The sequence below is a fragment of the Aythya ferina genome, assembly GCF_964211825.1.
Source record: "Aythya ferina genome assembly, chromosome: W".
NCBI classification, from domain to species: Eukaryota; Metazoa; Chordata; class Aves; order Anseriformes; family Anatidae; genus Aythya; species Aythya ferina.
The window spans coordinates 9,503,648-9,525,324 of NC_140313.1; the positions used below are offsets into that span (position 1 = coordinate 9,503,648).

At 44.4% G+C, this 21,677-nt stretch overlaps 1 protein-coding gene across 2 annotated transcripts in view; it reads left to right on the top strand.

The window, feature by feature from the left end:
- The window catches only part of LOC311426264 (ras GTPase-activating protein 1), a 138,075-nt gene extending 116,830 nt beyond the window's left edge, over positions 1-21,245 (top strand). For both annotated transcript variants that reach the window (XM_084502501.1, XM_084502505.1), the window contains exon 25: positions 20,469-21,245. In XM_084502501.1, the coding sequence (XP_084358627.1) occupies positions 20,469-20,579 (111 nt within the window). In that variant the 3' untranslated portion in view covers positions 20,580-21,245. The remainder of the gene's footprint in view (positions 1-20,468) is intronic.
- Positions 21,246-21,677: the final 432 nt, after the last annotated feature.

Genomic DNA, 21,677 nt, shown 5'->3' on the forward strand with positions numbered 1-21,677 from the left:
GTAGGCCTCCTTTAGGTACTGGAAGACTACTATAAGGTCTCCCCAGAGCCTTCTCTTCTCCAGGCTTAACAAACCCAACTCTCACAGCCTCTCTTCATAGGAGAGCCCTCTGATCATCTTTGTGGCCCTCCTCTGAATCTGTTCCAACAGGTCCATGTCTCTTGTGCTGGGGGCCCCAGAGCTGTACTCAGTACTCCAGGTGGAGTCTCACAAGAGCAGAGTAGAGAGGGAGAATCACCTCCCTTGACCTGCTGGCCATACTTCTTTTGTTGCAGTCCAAGATGCAGTTGGCTTTCTGGGTTGCAAGTGCACATTGCTGGCTCCTGTCCAGCTTTTTGTCCACCAGTACCCCCAAGTTCTTTTCTGCATGTCTGTTCTCAATCCATTCATCGTCCAGTCTGTACTGATGTTTGGGAGTGCCCTGACCCAGATGCAAGACCTTGCACTTTGCCTTGTTGAACTTCATGAGATTTGCATGGGCCCACCTCTTAAGCCTGTCAAGGTCCTTCTGGATAACATCCTTTCCCTCTAGCATATAAACTGTACCATAGCTTGGTGTCATCAGCAAACTTGCTGAGGGTGCACTCAAATTCCACTGTCCATGTCACCAGCAAAGATGTTAGTCCTGGTCCCAATACATACACATGAAGGAGACAACTTGTCACTGGTCTCCACCTGAACTTTGACCGCATCTCTCTGGATGCAACCATCCAGCCAATTCCTTATCCACCAAAAAGTCCACCCATCAAATCCATGTATTCCACTTCAGAGACAAGGATGTTATGGGAGAACTGTATTTCATGTTCAATGTGGTGTCCAGCAGGACCCCCAGGTCTGCTTTCTAGCTGGGTGGTCCCTGGTGTGTACTGGTGCCTGGGGTTATTCCTCCACAAGTTCAGGATTCTGCACTTGGCTTTGTTGATCTTAATTAGGTTCTCATGGGCCCACCTCTCAAGCCTGTCCAGGACCCTCTGGATAGCATCCATTCCCTCCAGTGTTGACTGCACCACACAGCTTAGTGTCATCGGCAAACTTGCTGAGGGTGCACTCAATCCCACTATCCATGTTGGCAACAAAGATGTTAAATATTGCCTGCGTAGTTCTGAGGGGCACCACTTATCACTGGTCTCCACCTGTACATCAAGCTGTTGACTGTAACTCGAGTACGATCATCCAGCTAATTCCTTATCCGCCAGTAAGGAATTCCCACATTCGTTTATTTTAGCATGAATTGTCAAAATAGCATCAACTTGTCCATAATCCATATTATAGACTGGCTAAGAGTTTCAATACATAAAATAGGAAAAAAAACTTGATTTGTATGTACCTCTCATGGAGCAAGAAAGTAGATGTGTTAAAACTATTAAAATGTAAGTTGAAAGTAAAATATGCAATTAATTTAGAGGATGTTTCAGCATTCTCATTCATGACTTCCCATTTCTTGTGAGTGACATAATGAATAAAAAGACACTGAGATTCACTGTGAGTAATCACATTATTGTATAATATGAATGTGTCTGTTGCACTATTGGAACAACTGTTATATCTGAGAGCTCTAAAGTGTGAATAACATACTTAATAGGTAGAGCTGATGCCCTTAATATGGCCTAAGACATCCATTTGCAGGGCTATGATATTATTGAGTCTTTTGTAGATCCTCCCCTATAAAAATGCTTGACCTGCTGAAGTCAAGCTTGTATTAAATGACACCTTAGAGGAAAAAGTAAATTAATAATAGTCTTGGTTAATCTTGGTTTCAGCACTACTTATTCACCCCCTCACCTCTTTTTTTTTTTAAATTATGGAATACAAAGTCAGGTCATTAGTACAAATGCATGAGCCAGCCCCAGTTCATATCATGTTTTTGTGTGAGGAACTGTTGCCAAATACCCTGCTTGTAGCTTTCAACTGGATCAGAAGGTAATATATACTATCCTTAGCAAAGGTTTTGATTAAATTTCATTTCCATTACTTCCTTTTGAAGGTATGTAAATGATGTCAGGCCATCTGAATTAAAAATGTGATACCTACTTTCTTCCCTGATTACTCAACCTCTGACCCTGGTGTAGAAGAATGATTTATTAAAATATGATGGTGCAAGTAGTAAATGAAAAACAAACAAAAAAATGAAAATGAAATTTGGAAAACAGGTAGGGCTGGTTATTTACCTGTGACATACAAAATGTATTAATAAAAAGGAATACGTAAATCTCAAAGTTGCATTTTAGGTATGTGTATTAAACAATTGGCACCACTACTTATTTTCTAAAATAGTGTGAAAATTAATGTTGTAGTTTGCACTGCAACAGCAGCTTAAGCACCACACAGTACACTCTTCCCCCAAAAGCAGAACGGGGGAAAATAAGAGAGCGGTATAATAGAGAGAGCTCAATAAGTGAAGGAAAGAGGAAAAAAAGAGGAAGAAGAAAAAAAACAAAAACAGAACAGAACAAGTGATGCAAAGGCAGTCACTCAGTCACTCACAATCTCCCACAAGTAGACTGATATCTAGTCAGTCTTTGAACAACCACCCTTTCCTCCACTTGTATTGCTGAGCATGACATTATAGGGCATGGACTTGACGTCAGGAGGGGGTTCTTCACAGAGAGGGTGGTTGCACACTGGAACAGGCTCCCCAGGGAAGTGGTCACTGCACCGAGCCTGTCTGAATTTAAGAAGAGATTGGACTGTGCACTTAGTCACATGGTCTGAACTTTTGGGTAGACCTGTGCGGTGTCAAGAGTTGGACTTGATGATCCTTAAGGGTCCCTTCCAACTCAGGATATTCTATGATTCTATGATTCTATGACTATCATCTTGGTCAGTTCAGGTCAGCTGTCCCAGCTCTGTCCCCTCCCAATTTCTTGCCTGCCCCCAACCTACTTGCACTGGGGGACACAGAGCTGGAAAGAGAAAGCCTTGATGCTGTGCAAGCAGTGTTCAGCAATAGCCAAAACACCTATGTGTTATCAACACTGTTTTAATCACACATCCAAAACCCAGCACCATGACAGGCTGCTATGAAGAAAATTAACTGTCCCAGCTGGACCCAATACAATGAAATGCTGTGGCATAGCTTTGAACAGTATATAACCACTGGATGTTAAAAAAAAAAAAAAAAAAACCCTCAGGTGTCTTCATGTGTATTAGTTGCTGTAATCCTATAGCTGCAGGATCAACAGATGCAGCAACAGGTTAAGCCACACAACTATGATTATTATTTTTCATATGGTAGCTGCTGCAGCCTCTTTTTAACAGCATATTTGAGAAAAATATTGGGAATGGTGAAAATGTTATGAGCAAGGCTGTTTTCTTTTAACTGATTAAATGACAATCCTGGGAAGAAGGTAGCACATCCTGCTCTAAAGCACTTAAGGATCGGTCTCCTTATATTTATTCATTTTCCTAAATGGCAAGTTTGACATGAACTACTGCTGTGATGTAATCCTAAACTGTTTCTAAACCAAAACTCTTCACTTAGTGACAGATCTGTAAAAGCAAACATTTCATATTAATGTTTGACTTAAAATGCACAAGTTTTTAAATGGAATTAAAACTATTTACTTCAGCAAAGTCAAATGCTTTACTGTAAAATTTTAGAACTGACAGAATACCTCACACTACAGAGTAAGGAACCTGTAGTAGGTTTTGAGAGTTTGGTTAACACTTGCCCTACTGAAAAAGCAGATAGGCTGAGTAGGTTCTGGCACTCTAAATTACAGGGGTAAGATACCATCTTCTTTCAAGGTTATAGTGAATCCACAACACAGAAGGAAAATCCACATAGAAGGAAAAAAGTCATACCTTGAACTCTGTGTGCAGTTGACGTGTTTTATGGTGAAGTGGCCCAGACAATACATAACTAAAGGTGCGTGGTAATGCTGCAGTGTCAAAGTAGCTTCTATTATATATTCAAAAATTTTCATGTAATGAATAAATGGTCAGAGTTGCCACCCTGGATTTTAAGAGAGCAAATTTTAAGTTTCTCAGGGAGCTAGTGTTACCATAAAAGCCAGTTGAAGAAACTCTGTGTGAGAAAAATCTCTAACAATTTTCTTCAGACAGGATATTCTGTGAAGCTATTTTATTCGCAATTGCAATGGCAGACATCCTGCCAATTAGGAGCGCATTTTAGTAAACAAATCATAACCTTTTATTCCCTATTACCCAACACCTGATCACCTCCCCTGTTTCCTCATTGGCTGAGTACTACAGGTTAACAAGCTACTCGATGCTCCTCTATACCATATATTTACAATTTTTCTTTTTTTTTCAACCCTTTAATTTCTCCCTTTTCCTTTTTTTTTCCCTTTCTTATGCTTTGAGAACCTGTGATCTTTCTTTTACTGTTCCCACACCGTTCGTCCTGTTTTTCTCAAGCTTCCACCTTATTTTGGAACAGTGAGGCCTTCTACTGTCCATTTATCTACTTAGCATTTCTCCTTATTATGACTACACAACTACCTTGGAATACAGAAAAATAATTCTTTACTGCAAAAACACAACTTCATTTCTCACAATTCCCATCTCTTCTTACTCCTATTGTTGTTTTTGCACCTCTTCACGTACCAGACTCTTGAGTTTTTCCAACATTAAGGTGCAATATTCTTCTTCGGATATCACAGGGGATGACAGATATACAATGTCATTATTATTACAATAGCAACAAATAGTTGTTTGAGCCAATTCTATTCAGGTAACCATGAAATTAGTTTCTCCCAAATGTTTCTAAATCCAAAGGAATTGTCATCTTGAGTTTCTCTATGTAGGACCTTGTTGTGTGCTTTTTTTTTTTCCCCAGATATTTTTGAGATCAGTCAAATTCATCCCATTTGATCTACATATTTACAGCTGTGGTGGTTTTAGCATGCTATGCAGCTAAACACCACAACCGCTCTCTCACTCAGCCTCCTTAGATGAGGAGGGGAATAAGTAAAGTAAAGGACAACTCATGGGTTGAGATAAGGATAATTTAATTAAAGCTAAAAATTGATAATAATAATTATTAAGGAAAGATTATTATTAACTAATCAATGTAAGTAAAGGGGAAAAAAAAAGGAAAGGGGAAAAGGGAGGAGGAAAGGGAAAAAATAAAAATATAAAAATAAAGGCTATGTGGAAGTGTTGGGGAATTTTTGAAACAGCAAGGAGGCCATGACTTGCTGCAGTTGAGCAAACCAAGCTACCAGGACGACTATGAGGAACTGCCATAACGATGTTCTTCTATCACCCAACTGAGGAATTCAGAAAAATATTGTTGCAAGCAGTTGGCACGTCCTTCGAGGACAAGATCTATGTTACTGCTAACCACGAGGGGGTTGTTTTCTTGCAGGTGGAGTTGTTTTCTTGCAGTTGTTTGTCTGAGTGTTTGTGGTGGTTTTACCGTGCTGGGCAGCTAAACCCCACAACCGCTCTCTCACTCCCCCTCTTTAGATGAGGAGGGGGAGAAGTAAAGCAAAGAACAACTCATGGGTTGAGATAAGGATAATTTAATTAAAGGGCAGTGATAATAATAATTAAAGAAAGATTATTATGAGCTAAACAATTTAACTAAAGGGAAATAAAAAGGGAAAGGGGAAAAGGGAGGGGGAAAGGGAAAATAAAAAAAGGGAGGAATACAAACAAATAAGATAAATTAAGGCTATGTGGAAGTGCAGAGGAAAGAAATTACTCTCTACTTCCCACAAATGAGCGATGATTGACCACGTCCTTGAAGCAGGGCCTCAATGCACATAGCCGGTGTTCGGGAGGAGGACCGACGTTTTCACAACGAGAGTCCACCCCTCCCCTCTTCTTCCTGTTTCCACCTTTTATTGCTGAGTGTGACATCACATGGTATGGAATATCCCTTTAGCTGGTTTAGGTCAGCTGCCCTGGTGATGTTACTCTTCTCACTTTTTGCCCACCCCCTAGGAGGGTTAGAGAGAGTCCTGATGCTGTGCCAGCAATGCTCATCAGCAGACACAACACTGGTGTGATACCACTGCTGTTCCAGCTACAAGTGTAGAGCACAACACTGTATGGGCTGCTGCAGGGAAAGTTAACATTCCAGCCAGACCCAGTACAACCTCCACCCCTTATTCCATAACATTTGTGTCACACTCAGATCCCCATACTTTAGCATACAAGCATTCTCATCATTATCCCTTGTCCTTTAACAGGACAAGGATTTAACAGGACAGGATTAATAGGCAGGTGTATCTTTTCGTTCCATAGGTCTTTCTTGGAAAATGTTCATAAGAACTGTTGATGATTAGGTCTTCATCTGCCAAAGTGGCCACTCAGGGCAGGTGGAGTTGGATGTCTGGACACCAGCACCAGCTTAGCTCAAGTCCTTGTTGCACTGCCCGGCTCCTTGCAAAGTTGACCTGTCGTTGATCCTGCAGCATCTTCCTACAACATATAACTTAGATTACAGATTAGTTTTCTCTCAAGGTCAAATCTCCTTGAGGCACACACTTGATATCCCCATTCTTTTGCATGACCCACCAGGTATACCCTGGTCCTTGGGCGAAAACAATCCCACGAGTGGGTTTGCCTTTTCCCGAGGCAGGAGCAACCTACACTGCCTTCCCCATCCACCTTCCTACATGCACTACAGGAACTTTAGCTCCTTTCACAGTGTGTAGAGGTTTTGTTTCGGCAGGACCAGCACGGCTGTCAGACCCCCTATTGTTAACTAGCCAAGTGGCCTCTGGTAGATTTGTGTCCCACTGTTTCCATGTCCCAGCACCTAATGCTCGTAACATAGTCTTTAACAGTCCACTGTACCTCTCAACCTTCCCAGAGGCTTGTAGGTGATAAGGGATGTGATACACCCACTCAGTGCCATGCCTCTTGGCCCAGGAGGTAACAAGACTGTTTCGGAAATGACTCCCATTGTCAGACTCAATTCTCTCTGGTGTACCATGTCACCACAATACTTGTCTTTCCAGGCCCAAGATAGTGTTTTGGGCCATGGCATGGTTTACAGGGTATGTTTCCAGCCACCCAGTAGTTGCTTCTACCATGGTGAGTTTGTACCGTTTGCCTTGGCGGGTTTGTGGGAGTGGTCCGATATAGTCAATTTGCCAGGCCTCACCATATTGAAAACCCTAGCCATCTCCCCCTGTTCCAGGGAGATTTTACCTTCATGGCTTTCTTGATTGCAGCACAGGTCTCACACTCGTGGGTAACCTGTGTGATGGCCTCAATGGTCAAGTCCACCCCTCGATCACGAGCCCATCTGTAAGTGGCATCCCTCCCCAGATGTCCTGATGTTTCATGGGCCCATCGAGCTACAAACAGCTCACCCTTACATTCCCAGTCTAGGTCCACCTGAACCACTTCAATTTTCAAAGCTTGATCCGCTTCTTTGTTGTTCTGATGTTCTTCAGTAGCACGACTCTTGGGCATGTGGGCATCTACATGACGTACTTTAACATCCAGGTTTTCTACCCAGGCAGCAATATCTTGCCACAGGGTAGCAGCCCAGATAGGTTTACCTCTGCACTGCCAGTTGCTCTGTTTCCATTGTTGCAGCCACCCCCACAGAGCATTTGCCACCATCCATGAGTCAGTGTAGAGATGTGCTGGCCATTTTCCTCTTTCGGCATTTTCTAGGGCCAGTTGTATGGCTTTTACTTCTGCATACTGACTTGACTCAACTTCCCCTTCCATGGCCTCCACAACTCGTCGTGTGGGACTCCACACAGCAGCTTTCCATTTCCGATGGCTCCCTACCACACGGCAATATCCGTCAGTGAACAACACATACTGCTTTCTGTCTTCTGGCAACTCATTGTATGGTGGTGCCTCTTCAGCACGGGTTACCTCTTCTGTTGGCACTCCGAAATCTCTGCCTTCCGGCCAGTTGTGGTGTAAATGCCTGAAGTAACTAGGAAAATAAATTCTTAAACACACACAGCCTTGAATAATATATAAGCACAGTCCTTTGACTAGTATTTGGATGAATTTCAAAGTGGCAAACACCTTGCTCAGTGTCAAGACAAACATCCTGAGCGTCAGTTGTGTTGCTTTCACAGATATATCCTTGTTGTTCAAGGCAACACATGATTCCAGATTTACAAACTGCCATTTCCCATTCCCCATCTGTGCCCATGTTCTATGCTCCAATGGATAAAGCACTGTCTCCTCACGGTTTAATCCTAGTGCAATGATGAGGTGGATAACATAAACTGTGGCATTACATATAGTAAGCACAAAGGCAGTAGCCATGTTAACAATGGGATCATAGGTAAAATTTACCAGAGTCCACCAAGGTTGGAACTTCCTCTCAAAATCATTGGCATTGTCCCAAACAGCTTTTCGGACTTCAACTGGGAAAACACCTTCACTTCCTTCCCTAATGATCAAGGCAGCCATTGCCTGCATCCATAACTGTGCTTGTATACAACTAAAAGCTAAAGATACATTATCTTGAACTATACTAAGTGCATCTATGTAGTGGTTTTACTCAGGTGGGCAGCCGAGCTCCACCACAACCACTCTCTCACTTCCCCTCTCCTCAAAGAGGAAGGGGGAGAAAATACAACACAGAGAAATCGAGGTTTGAGATGAGAAAGGTTTAATTAAAGGGAAAGGGAATGGGGAGAAAAAGAAACAGAAGAAACAATAAGGCCGCGTGGAAGCACAGAGAGAAGGAAAAAAAATATTCTCTACTTCCCATCAACGAGCGATGTTCAGCCACGTCCTGGGAAACAGGGCCTCAAAACGCATAGTGTTTTTTTTCAGGAGGAACAGCCCCCTCCCCCACGAGAGCCCCCCTTTTTATTGCTGAGTGTGACATCAGGTGTTATGGAATATCCATTTGGTTGGTTTAGGTCAGCTGCCCTGGCGATGTCCCCTTCCCATCACTTGCCCACCCCCAGCCTGCTGGCTCTTGGGGGCTTGGAAGGAGTCCTGATTCTGTGCCAGCACTACGCAGCAATAGACACAACACTGGAGTGATATCAGTGCTGTTCCAGCTACGAGTGCAGAGCACAGACAGCACTGTGTGGGCTGCTACAGGGAAAGGTGACTCCAGCCCAGACAGACCCAACACAATCTATTATTAGTTTGTGGTCTTGGTCTTCAGCATTTTCCCATCTCAGTAATACCTTTGAAACTTGCCATTGGCTAGTTCCCAATGCCAATAAGGATGATTGTAGGGGCTGTTAATCATTTGGCACCCTATTTTAATTTCATCCCCTATGGTTCTTTGGTGTGTCCACTCTTCTCCTAATTTTTGCCATTCTGATGATGTATGTAAATGGTCACCATTTGTTCGCCACATAAGCACAACTAACTTTCCATTAATGCTCTTATCCTCCGTTGTTACGGCTTCGGACCAAGGCCACTCACCATTCTCTATTATCACAGAGGCACCTTCCAATTCTTGAATCACAATTACTACTATAAGCCACAAAAATAAAACAATTCTGTTAACTAAATTTCTGCAAAATACTCCTGATTGTAATGTCCTCATTTTGTTCGAGTGAGCTTTAGTTTCAATTCACTGTCGCCCAGTGTTACTTTCCAGGGGGCTTCTGGAGCTTTCTTCACTTGAGAATGGTGAATCCATGCACTCTGTTCCTTGATCTTAATTGCAGGGAAAGTAGTAAGGAGCACCTGGTATGGTCCTTCCCACTGTGGTTTCAAACTTTTCTCTTAACATATACATAATCTCCAAGCTGTATGTCACACACCGGTCCATCTAGCTCTCTACCCTGAGTTCCAGCCACATGTTTTTCTATTTCTCTAAGTTGCTTACTCAAGGCCACCATATAGGTAGTCAATGTCTCTTCCCCAACCTGCATAGACATTCCCTTCTGGACCCCGTATGGTCTCCCATAAAGCATTTCAGAAGGACTTAATTTTTATTTAGTTTGGGGTTTAGTCCGAATCTGCAGCAATGCCAGCAGGAGAGCTTGGGGCCAGGGCAAGTTAGCTTCTTGCCCTAACCTTACAACTTGTTGTTTGATCAAATGGTTCATTTTCTCCATTTGGCCACTCGATTGAGGGTGGTATGGAGTGTGGAGTTCCCAATCTATGCCCAAATGCCGACTAATTTGCTGTACTATTTTTGAGATAAAGTGTGGCCCCCTGTCTGAGGACATGGTGTCTGGACTCCAAAGCGTGGTATTATTTCTTGTAACAACACCTTAGTTACCTCTCGGGCTTTGGCAGTCCTAGTGGGGAAAGCCTCTGGCCATCCTGAAAAGGTATATGTTAACACCAGTAAATATCGATACCCCCCCTTTTCTTGGAAGTTCAGAAAAGTCAATTTGCCACTGTTGCCTGGGCCCGTGGCCTTTTCCAATTTTGCCCAGTTTTTGTTTGGGGGTATTTTTGGGGTTAGTCTGGAGACAAAGATCACATTGTCGAGTTATTTGAGTGACGGTAGCATATAAGTTCCTGGCAGTAATTTTTCCAATTAGATAGTTATACAAGATGTCTATTCCCCAATGTGTTTTCCGGTGTTCTTCCATTACCAGTGACCACAATAAATTGGAGGGGATGACTATCTTCCCCTTCCCTTCTTTGGTAATACCCCATCCCTCTTGGTTATATTTTCCCTTTTGTCTTTCGATTAATTTTTTATCCTTTTTGTTATATACAAGTTTATCTTCAAGGGGAATCTGCCTGTCTGGAATCAGGGCTTCCTCAGTTGCTACCTCACTTTTTGCTGCTTCTTTTGCCTCTCTGTCTGCCAGATCGTTTCCTTCCTCCAATTCTGAGCTCACCTTCTGGTGTGCCTTAATATGCATGATTGCTACTTTTTCAGGCAGCTGAACTGCTTCCAATAATCACATTATTTCTTTTGCATATTTGATGTTTTACCTTTGCAAGTTCAACAGTCCTCTTTCTTTCCAGATGGCTCCGTGTGCATGTACAACCCCAAATGCATATCTTGAGTCCGTATAGATGTTTATTTTCTTTCCTTTTGCCATTTCTAAGGCACAGGTCAGAGCAATTATCTCAGCCTTTTGTGCAGAGGTATCTGTTGGCAAATCTCCAGATTCTATTACCTCTTTGCAAGTGGTAAATGCATACCCACCATGTCGTTTTCCACTGATGACGTAGCTGCTCCCATCAGTGAAACATCGGGACCCATGGATCTATGTGCGTTGATCCCACTCAGATGCTCCCCAACCAACCCCTCAGCAACCAGGAGGAAGATCTCCACTTCCCAGATTCTTTCTCCTCTCTCCAGGGTCCAGGAGTCACAGAATCATCTAGGTTGGAAGAGACCTCCAAGATCACCCAGTCCAACCTCTCACCTAACACTAACAAATGATCCATTAAACCATATCACTGAGCTCTACACCTAAGTGTCTTTTAAAGACCTCCAGGGATGGTGACTCCACCACTTCCCTGGGCAGCCTGTTCCAATGCCTAACAACCCTTTCGGTAAATAAGTTTTTCCTAATATCCAACCTAAACCACCCCTGGCGCAACTTTAGCCCATTCCCCCTCGTCCTGTCACCAGGCACATGGGAGAATAGACCAACCCCCACCTCGCTACCGCCTCCTTTAATGTACTTACAGAAAGCAATAAGGTCACCCCTGAACCTCCTCTTCTCCAGGCTGAATAATCCCAGCTCCCTCAGCCGCTCCTCATAAGACTTGTTTTCCAGACCCCTCACCAGCCTGGGGGGGGGGGGGGAGTCTTTGAAGCAAAGACCGAAGAAAAGAAGGCATTCAGTATCTCCGCCTTCTCAGTGTCCCCTATTACCAGAACACCCTCCTCATTCAGCATGGAACCCACATTATCCCTAGTCTTCCTTTTACTGTTTACATACTTAAAAAAAAAAAAAAAAAAAAAACTTTCTTATTATCCTTTATCTCTTTGCAAGCTTCAATTCCAGGTGGGCTTTAACCTTCCTTGTCGTATCCCTGCAAGCCCTCACAACACTCCTATACTCCTCCCAAGACGACAGGCCCTTTTTCCACATTTCATAGGCCTTCCTCTTCCTTTTGATCTTGTTGCTGAGCTCCTTGCTCATCCACATAGGTCTCCTGCCCCCTTTCCCCGATTTCCTACTCTTAGGAATGCACCAATCCTGAGCTTGGAAGAAGTGTTGTTTAAATGTAGCCCAGCTCTCAGAAGCACCCTTGCCTTCTAGCAATCTAGCCCATGAGATACCCCGCAAGTAGGATCCCGGAAGAGGTTGAAGTTGGCTCTCCGAAAATCCACGGTTGCAATCCTGCTTTTTGTTGCAGGAAGCACGGCCGGAAGCACGACAGACACCAGTAGAGTCAGATCATGCTCCCTTTTATTGCCCGAATAGCCTAACTTTTATAGTGAACTTAACAGGGGCGGACAGTGTTTCACACAAGATTATTGGTCAAAAGCACTCAGACAAACAACTGCACAAAAACAACCCCACCTGCAAGAAAACAACCCCCTTGTGATTAGCAGTCACATAGACCTTGTCCTTGAAGCCAGCTACTGGTAACAATATTTTTCTGAATTCCTCAATTGGGCGATGTGGGAACACTGTCATGGGAACTTCTCATAGTTGCCCTGGTAGCTTGGTTTGCTCAGCTACAGCAAGCCATGGGATTTTTGCTGTTTCAAAAATCCCTCAACAATTCCCCCTTTTTTTTTTCTTTTTTGAGCAAACCACGCCCAATATAACATTTTTGCAAGTAACCCTTTAACCACATTTATCACAATACCACATGCAATGATGATTGACACCACAGCAAACAGAATCCTTAATCCCTCTTTGACTAATCCCAGAAACCATCTATGCATTGTTTCAAACAAATCAGTGAACCATTGATTGAAAGGATTGATACCATATTTAATCTTTCTCATGTGCTCTTTCAGGAAAGTAATGGATTTGTGAATTGACTCATTATGATCAAAAAGGTTTAAACAGTACATTCCCTTAAAGTCCTCACACCCATTCCTTTGAGCCAAAAGCAAGTAGTCAATAGCAGCTTGATCCTGTAAAAGCACATGTCGCAGACTATTTTGATCTGGTAACATCTCCTCAAGTATCTCTGTCGTGGCATGGGCTTGCTTCTCGGCCCAGCATACCAATTTTTCTAAGTCGTTACGTGCGGCCGCAGATGCCATTCCAGGCACTAAAGTTGCCAATGCCGCTCTAGCTGCAACCCCACACAATTCAACATTATCATTGCAATCCGGTGCAAGCAATGCCCATTTATGTCTGGTGATCTCACGCAACTGTAACAAGCTAGGAGCAAATAAAATGAGTTTATCTAAGTAACATGGACATCTGATAGCATTCGCAGGGATACCTTGCCAGGCCCTATCCCCACAAATCAGAAAAACATCAGGAGGTAAGGCCATAGCTGTATGATTGTTCCAAACACTGTAGTTGTTACCCCTTGTCTCCATGCTATAAGCCCCTAAACCCTGCTTAGCAGTGTCATTGTAAACATGGGTGTTATTTGTATTTCTGTACCCGTATGGCCCTTTCCAGGTTCCTGTAGCAGGATTCATCTGATAGCCACGGCTACATTCACATTTGTAGCCACCTTTCAGGTTGATACACATTTGACTACAGATATCAGGGTTTTGGCATTCATCAATATCTCCACAGTTTCTCTTGTCTACAAACTCAAACCCAGCTGGACAGTCACATTCATTTTTGTTGCATTTCTTCAGGGGCTCATCACCCCAGTCCTTGCAGTCTCTCTGGTGGTTACACACTTTATTGATATCTATGCATTCTCCACTTCTGCACTTGAATTTGCCAGGTCCAGAGCACTGAACAACATTGTTACAGTTTGCTTCATCAGTGCCATCCAGACAGTCTCTCATACCACTGCACTGCCTACTCCCATGGACACAGTTCCCATCTTCACATCTGAACTGGTCTGGCCTGCAGGTCCGAGAATGGCAGTTAATTTCATCACTTCCATCCTTGCAATCAGGATCTCTGTTACAGTCTTTTTCACCATCACATTTCCAGGACACTGGGATACACTGGGTTGACTGAGGACCACAGCTGATCTCATTTACCCGGCATGTTCTCATATGACACAGCTCAGCACTCTCGTCAGACCCATTTTCACAGTCCAGATCCCCATCACACTGCCATCTGTTTGGCACACACTGACCACTGTTGCACACAAAGTCAGATTCAGCACACATCTTCTTCACACAAGCACTCTCATCACTGCCATCTGAGCAGTCTTCACATTTTGCTCTAGCACCGTCAGCAGCAGTGCACAGGCAGGCAAGGGCAAGCAGCAGGCAGAGTGCCCTGCAGCGCGGCAGCGCCTGCCACTGCCCCGCACCTGTGTCACTTATACTACTCCTATTACCCGTGCTGTTAGTGTCAGTGGCATCCTCCTGGTACCGTTTCTGTCTTTGCCGCCCCTTACTCTCCCCCTTTTCTTTTTGCCACTGACCATTCACCACAAATGGATGAGACACATGATTACTAGTTAGGAAAGAGAGTGTAACGTCTGCTATACGGCTGCAGGCAGTGCCAGCTGCAACCTTAGAAGCTGTTTGTGAAAGAGCCTGCCGGTGGTCATTTGGCAGTGTAATCTGCGTCTCTGCACTCCTGCCCCGCAATAGAGCTAAGTCATCATTAGTAATACGTAGAATGTGGCAACCCCACGGAACGTTATCCAGAAACATAGTTATAACACCAATCTGGGGACGAATAGTCTTTTTTGCATTGCAAGATAAACCTCTTATAAAAAGAATGCTAGAGAGAAGCAGCACAGCCGCCGCTGCCTCCATGGTTACGTCAGACAGGCTGCAGGGTCCTGATCTCCGCCCCTCTGCTATGTGCCGACTCGCCACACAGTGAGGGTCAGCTGCCGTTGTCCACTGACGCCTCTGTTCTCCCGTAGCAACTCGATCTCGGATGTCCCGCATCGCACCGCGATTACTTCAATTTCCCGCGTTTTCCGCGGCTCCCGCGTTTTCCGCGGCTCCGTTTCCCGCGTCCCTGCGCGGTTCCGTTTCCCGCGTCCCCCCGCGGCTCCTTTGTTCAGGTCGGTGTGTAGAGTGTTTCAACGTCTCTCAGGTGTTCCGGCGTCCGCCAGGTCTGTCCTTGTCTCTCGTAGTTGGCCGTAGCCCTGCAGCGTCAGTCAGTGCTCTCTCCGTGCGGTAGTAGGCTTGCCGTGTGCCTCGGGTCTCCCGGCGCCGCTCCGATGTCCCGGCGCCGCTGCGATCCCTCTGCCTGTGTGGGTCTCAGCCTGTTCGGGCCTCAGCCTGTTCGAGCGCAGGAAGCACGGCCGGAAGCACGACAGACACCAGTAGAGTCAGATCATGCTCCCTTTTATTGCCCGAATAGCCTAACTTTTATAGTGAACTTAACAGGGGCGGACAGTGTTTCACACAAGATTATTGGTCAAAAGCACTCAGACAAACAACTGCACAAAAACAACCCCACCTGCAAGAAAACAACCCCCTTGTGATTAGCAGTCACATAGACCTTGTCCTTGAAGCCAGCTACTGGTAACAATATTTTTCTGAATTCCTCAATTGGGCGATGTGGGAACACTGTCATGGGAACTTCTCATAGTTGCCCTGGTAGCTTGGTTTGCTCAGCTACAGCAAGCCATGGGATTTCTGCTGTTTCAAAAAATCCCTCAACAGCTTTTAGCCTTACTTCTTCCAACAAGTTCCATCTTGAACTCCACCATCTCATGGTCACTGCGTCCCAAGCTGCCCCCAACCTTCACATCCCTGTTGGTAAGGACAAGGCCCAGGAGAACCCCCCGCCTCGTCGGCTCCTCCACCACCTGCGTCAGAAAATTATCTTCAGTGCACTGGAGGAACCGTTTGGACTGCGCATGCCTGGAGGAGTTACTTTCCCAACATATATCTGGATAATTGAAGTCCCCATGAGAACCAGCACCCAGGACTGTGAGGCTACTTCCAGCTGCTTGTAGAAGGCCTCATTGACCTCCTCCTCCTGATCTGGTGACCTGTAGTACACCCCCACAACAGTGTCACCCATACCAGCCTGACCCTTAATTCTCACCCACAAGCTCTCCACTCATTCATCACCCTCCCCCAGGTGGAGCTGGGTACATTCTAATTGCTCCCTCACATAAAGGACAACTCCTTTCCCTCACTTCCCCAGCCTGTCTTTCCTAAAAAGGACATAGCCCTCAATGACAGTGTTCCAGTCAAGCTAGCTGTCCTACCATGTCTTCGTGATTGCAATGAGATCATGGCCTTGTGACCGTACACAGATCTCAAGCTCATCCTGCTTATTTCCCATGCTTCACGCATTGCTATACAGGCATTTTAGGGAAACAGCAGGCTCAGTTATCCCTAGAGGGACGCAAGAAGAAGATTCCAGATGGGGTATTGGGAATATTACTTTCTCTGAGGAGCCCTCGGACAATCCTATGGAACAACTCGGAGGTTTTTCCCTACTATTTTCATCAGTGTCAGCAGTGACAAGATCCCCTAGCCCTTCTCTGTCACTTCTAACTCCCCTCCCTTCCCCTGTCAAACCTAGTTTAAAGCCCTGGTAATAAGTCCAGAGAGCTTGCTCCCCAATACACTTGTGCCCCACTTGCTGAGCTGGAGTCCTGTGATGGTTTTACTCGGGTGGGCAGCCAAGCTCCACCACAACCGCTCTCTCACTCAGCCTTCTCAAAGAGGAATGGGGAGAAAATACAATGAAAAGGGCTCAAGGATTGAGATAAGGACAAGGAGATCGTGCAGTAATTATTGTGACGGGGAAAACAGACTCAGCATAGGGAGATAGAAAGCTTTATTGCTAATTACTAACAAGCTAGAGAAGCGAGAAACAAAGGAAAGAAACCAAAAGCACCTTCCCCCCCCATCTGCCCTCTTCCACCTCCTCCCCCCAAGTGACACAGGGGAATGGGGGAGTGGGGATTGTGGTCAGTCTACAGTGCTTCTTCTCTGCCGCTCTTGGTCACTCTCGTCCCCTGTGCTGTGGGGTCCCTCCCACGGGATGCAGTCCTTGCTGAACTGATCTGGCATGGGCTTCCCACAGGCAACAGCTCTTCCAGAACTGCTACAGATATGGGTCCGTACCACGGGGTCCATCCCTCAGGAGAAAACTGCTCCAACCTGGCTCCCCTATGGGCAGCAGCTCCTGCCAGGTCACCTGCTCCTGCATGGTCTCCTCTCCAAGGGCTACAGGTCCAGCCTGGAATTTGCTCCGGCAGGCGTCTTCTACAGGCCGCAGCCTCCTTCAGGGCAGGTCCACCTGCTCCACCGTGGTCTCCCCCATGGGCTGCAGTGTGGAACCCTGCTCCACCATGGTACTCCATGGGCTGCAGGGGGACAGCCTGCTTCACCATGGTCCTCAACACAGGCCGCAGCGGACTTCTGCTCCGGCGCCTGGAGCACCTCTCCCCCTCCTTTTTCACTGACCTTGGTGCCTGCAAAGCTGTTTCTCACTCCTCTCACTCTCCCAGCTGCTGTGTGGCGCAGCGTGTTCTTTTTTTTTCCTTTCTTAAATATGCTCTCACAGAGGTGCAAATCAACATCACTTACTGGCTCAGCTCTGGTCAGCAGTGGGGCCCTTACCAAACATGGGGGAGCTTCTAGATCTTTCTCACAGAAGCCACCCCATGGCCCCCTGCTACCAAAACCTTGCCACGCAAACCCACTACAAGTCTGTCAGCAGCCCACATACCCGGCTTCTCAAAGGCCTGCCCCAGATAAAAATACCCAAAGCCTTGATCCAGACACCATCCCCTCATCCAGTCATTTACCTGTTCTCCTCCTTCTTTCTGGGTCCAGGTCACCCATCGGGAGGAGAGATGAAAACTTGTTTGACATTAGTAGAGTAAATTTAGAGTAAATGTCAAACTGTTGTTTCACATTGGTAGAGTAAATTTAGTGAAGAAGATCATCTACTTTGTCCTGAATGATATTCTGACCCTTTTCAACCTCTACGGTGCAGCATTATCCAGCTTAGCTGCTAGGTTAAGAAGTAGGCCACCAGCTTTGTCCAGAGATATTGCGATGTTTGCAAAATGAACGGTGTTGATTAGAAGAGTAACTAAATTTCACTAAGCATGTTTGGCTCAATTGGATTGTCCAAAAGAGGTTTTAATTTGTATAGCCAGGCTGACCAATGCCCAGCCTATCCCCGAGCAGCTGGTCCCCCCACCCCAGCCAGCCCCCCCCATATTAATTGTTCAGGATGATGTCAGATGGTATGGAATACCCTTGTGGTCAGTTTGGATCAGCTATCCTGGATCTGTCCCCTCCCAACTCCTGCTGCACCCCCAGCCTGCCCCCTGCCAAGGATGCACAGAGCATCCGGGCCAGTCACAATACGGTGCTTTTGCCACTCATTCCCAGTCAGACTCACTTCAGCCTCAGTTAACTGCTCAGTTAACTCAGTTAACTGCTGGGATCCCCCCGTCACCACATAAATGAAGATGGGTTCTGAACTTTTTCTCATTATAATACCATTATATGACCAAAACACACCTCCATTCCAAAAGCTACCCACCTCCAAGGTGCGACCACCCCTTACTGAGCATGCATTCTGAATTTCTTGGAGCCTATACCTTTAAACAAAAGCGAGAAAACTTTTCACCAATCACAACCAAGATATGCATGACTAGAGTAACTCAAGCTCCACCTAAAAGATAGGAAATAATATAAATTGGCTTAAGAGAGAGGGGATATGAGGGAAGATACCATCATGACTTCTGGGATCAGTCGACGGGCTGAGCCTCTCTTCCCCCTCACTGGGATGCCTCTGAGTATGATTTGAACAGTTGGTTATACCAAGCGTCTCCCCAGGAAACTTGGAAATCTCTATAGAGTCTTTATGCCTTTTATCACATCAATAACCAGACTGTGTTACTCCTACTTTTGGCATTTGAGTGTGCTTTGCAGACAGTGAATTTATTGCCGGCAATCCAAAGAACCTGTGTACCTGTTGCTTTAATAAATTGCACTATATTGAACCTAGCCGTGATAGTTCTCATTGAACACGACGAAATTCACTAAGTGCGGCTGTGGTAGTTCATGAACTGCAACTAGAGTGATTGTGTACTACATTATTTGTGAATCTGTAATAGCGATAGTTCAGTACCCTGAACGCAACTGGACATATAACGGATAATTGGCTACACCCTTATATCAACATATGCATTGTATAAATGCGAGGCAGGGACTAACTTGTTGGGAAAGGTTTTGATAAAGAAATTGGGCATTCAAATAGTAAATTGCTAGGCTGGAATAACGGTGTTATTAATGGGGTGCTTTCAGACCCTGAGAGCAAAGATATATTTGCCTTTGAGTGGAAAGACCCCGAAATGGGGCGTAAACAGCAATACAAGTGGACAATTTTACCTCAGGGGTTTACAGGGCCACCAATTTATTTGGGCAAGTTCTAGAACAGATTTTGGAGTAATTCCAATCTCCAGAGGAGGTATTACTATTACAATATGTGGATGATCTTTTATTGTCAGGACAGGAGAAAACAGTTGTGAAGGAAGCCACTAACAAGCTATTTGACTTTCTGGGAAAACAGGGCTTGAAAGTATTGGAAAATAAATCACAATACATAGAACGAGAAGTCAAGTATTTAGGGCATCTAGTGTCTGAGGGGGAATGAAGAATAAATCCAGAAAAATAAATCCAGAGAGGATTCAGGGAATTGTTGAGCTACCCCTACCCAAAACTAAAAAGAAGTAAAAAGTTTTAAGAGAAAGGTTTTTAAGGAATTAGGAGTCACGAAGTCGAAAGGAAAACAGATATTCCCTGATGGGAGAGAAATATTGAATAAAGTGCTAATGAGGCAAATATTAACTGTTTTTGCATCAGGAGGGTCACTGTCATTCAAGAAATATGTGACTCTGTATGGAAATATGTATGTGTAGGAATATATATATACACTCTGGCTGAACAAGTATGCAGGAGTTGTGTAGTATGTCAAAAGTTAAATGGGAAAATTATCCGCAGTCAGCCCAAAGGGGGGAGAGAAACAGGAATTCAATGCTTCCAAAATGTACAGGGAGATTTTACAGAACTCCTTAGAGTAGGTAGATTTATATACTTATTAGTCTTGGTCGATCATTTGTCAGGGTGGGTGGAAGCTTTCCCTTCAGTATCTGCTACCGCGAACATAGTAACTAAGGTAATTCTAGAACAAATAACTCCCAGGTATGGAATTGTTGAAAATATTGACTCTGATCAAGGAAATCACTTTATGTCATAAATATTGCAAGGGCTATTTTGGACTCTAGGAATGAAGTGGAAATTTCACACTCCTTGGCATCGTTCCTCTTCTGGAAGGGTGGAGAGGATCAGACAGTAAATCAAAAAAACCTGTTTCCCCAAACAAAGTGCTTACCTTTGGCACTTCTCCAAATTCAAACTGCACCAAGAAAAGATGTGGGAGTTTCACCATATGAAATATTATTTGGATTGCTGTGCATGGACAAAGGGAATTAATTACCTCAAATAGAGACAAAAGATGCTTTTCTTAAGAACTATATATACTGGGGCTGTCGTCCTCTTTGTCATCTCGCAGGACCCGTGGACTGTTAGCTCAAACCCCACCCTTGGAAGTCCCGATCCATCCATTCCGAGCAGGAGACTGGGTTTTGATGCGAACATGGAGAGAATCGAAGCTGCAACCTGAGTGGGACGGACTGTTCCAAGTGCTCCTGACTACTGAGACGACAGTAAGAATGGCTGAGAAAGGGTGGACTCATGCCTGGGTAAAAGCATCAGTTAACCCTGATACCTGAGAGATTGCATTAACAAAGACTTTTAAGGTTAAAACTAACTATTGTGAACCTTTAACTTCTCCTTCGAAGAATTCTTAACGAATTAATGAGTAAGAGAGATTGAATTACACAGAATTAGAGTGTTTCCAGGGAACACTCCCCGGAAGTGGTTGAAAAAGAAGGGGGGGTATTTAATCCCCACCAGAAGAATCCTTATTAGTTTGTGATTTTTATTGTCTTTCTTAATTATTATATGGTGTATATAAAGAGAGAGAAATGATGTATTTTAAGTTTATCTTAGTAATATCTGTTCTCAATGGATTAGTGATAGGATGGAAGGAAAAATCATCATTTCCAATTAATCCAGAACATCTTCCGAGTTCTATCTCGAAATAATTGCTGGATTTGCACCCCTGGATGTAACAAAAAGGAGCTAACAAGTTTGTCTTAAATCGTATTCCAGAATCGAATGGTATTAGATTTATTACTAACCTCACAAGAAGGAGCGTGCACTGTAATTAATGCTAGTTGCTGTATATATGTAGATCAAATAGGATGAATTTGACTGATCTCAAAAATATTTTGGAAAAAAATAAGATCCTACATAGAGTGGCTCAAGATGACACTTCCTGGGGATTTATAAACACTTGAGAGAAACTAACTTTGTGGTTACCTGAATGGAATTGTCTCAAACAACTATGTGTTGGTATTATAATAATAATGACATTGCGTATCTGTCATCCCCCGTGACATCCGAAGAAGAATATTGCACCTTAATGTTGGAAAAACTCGAGTGGGGTACATGAAGAGGTGCAAAAACAACAAAAGGAGTAAGAAAATAAGAGTTGGGAACTGTAAGAAACAAAGTTGCGTTTTTGCAACAGAAGGTGTTTTTGCAGTGGAAAATTCCACTAACCTTGCATATTCAAAAGTGTTTGTGCAGGCACGATAGTGACACTGCAGTGGGGAGTACAATAAGCAGATAAGGGGAAGGTCCCACTGTCCCAGAA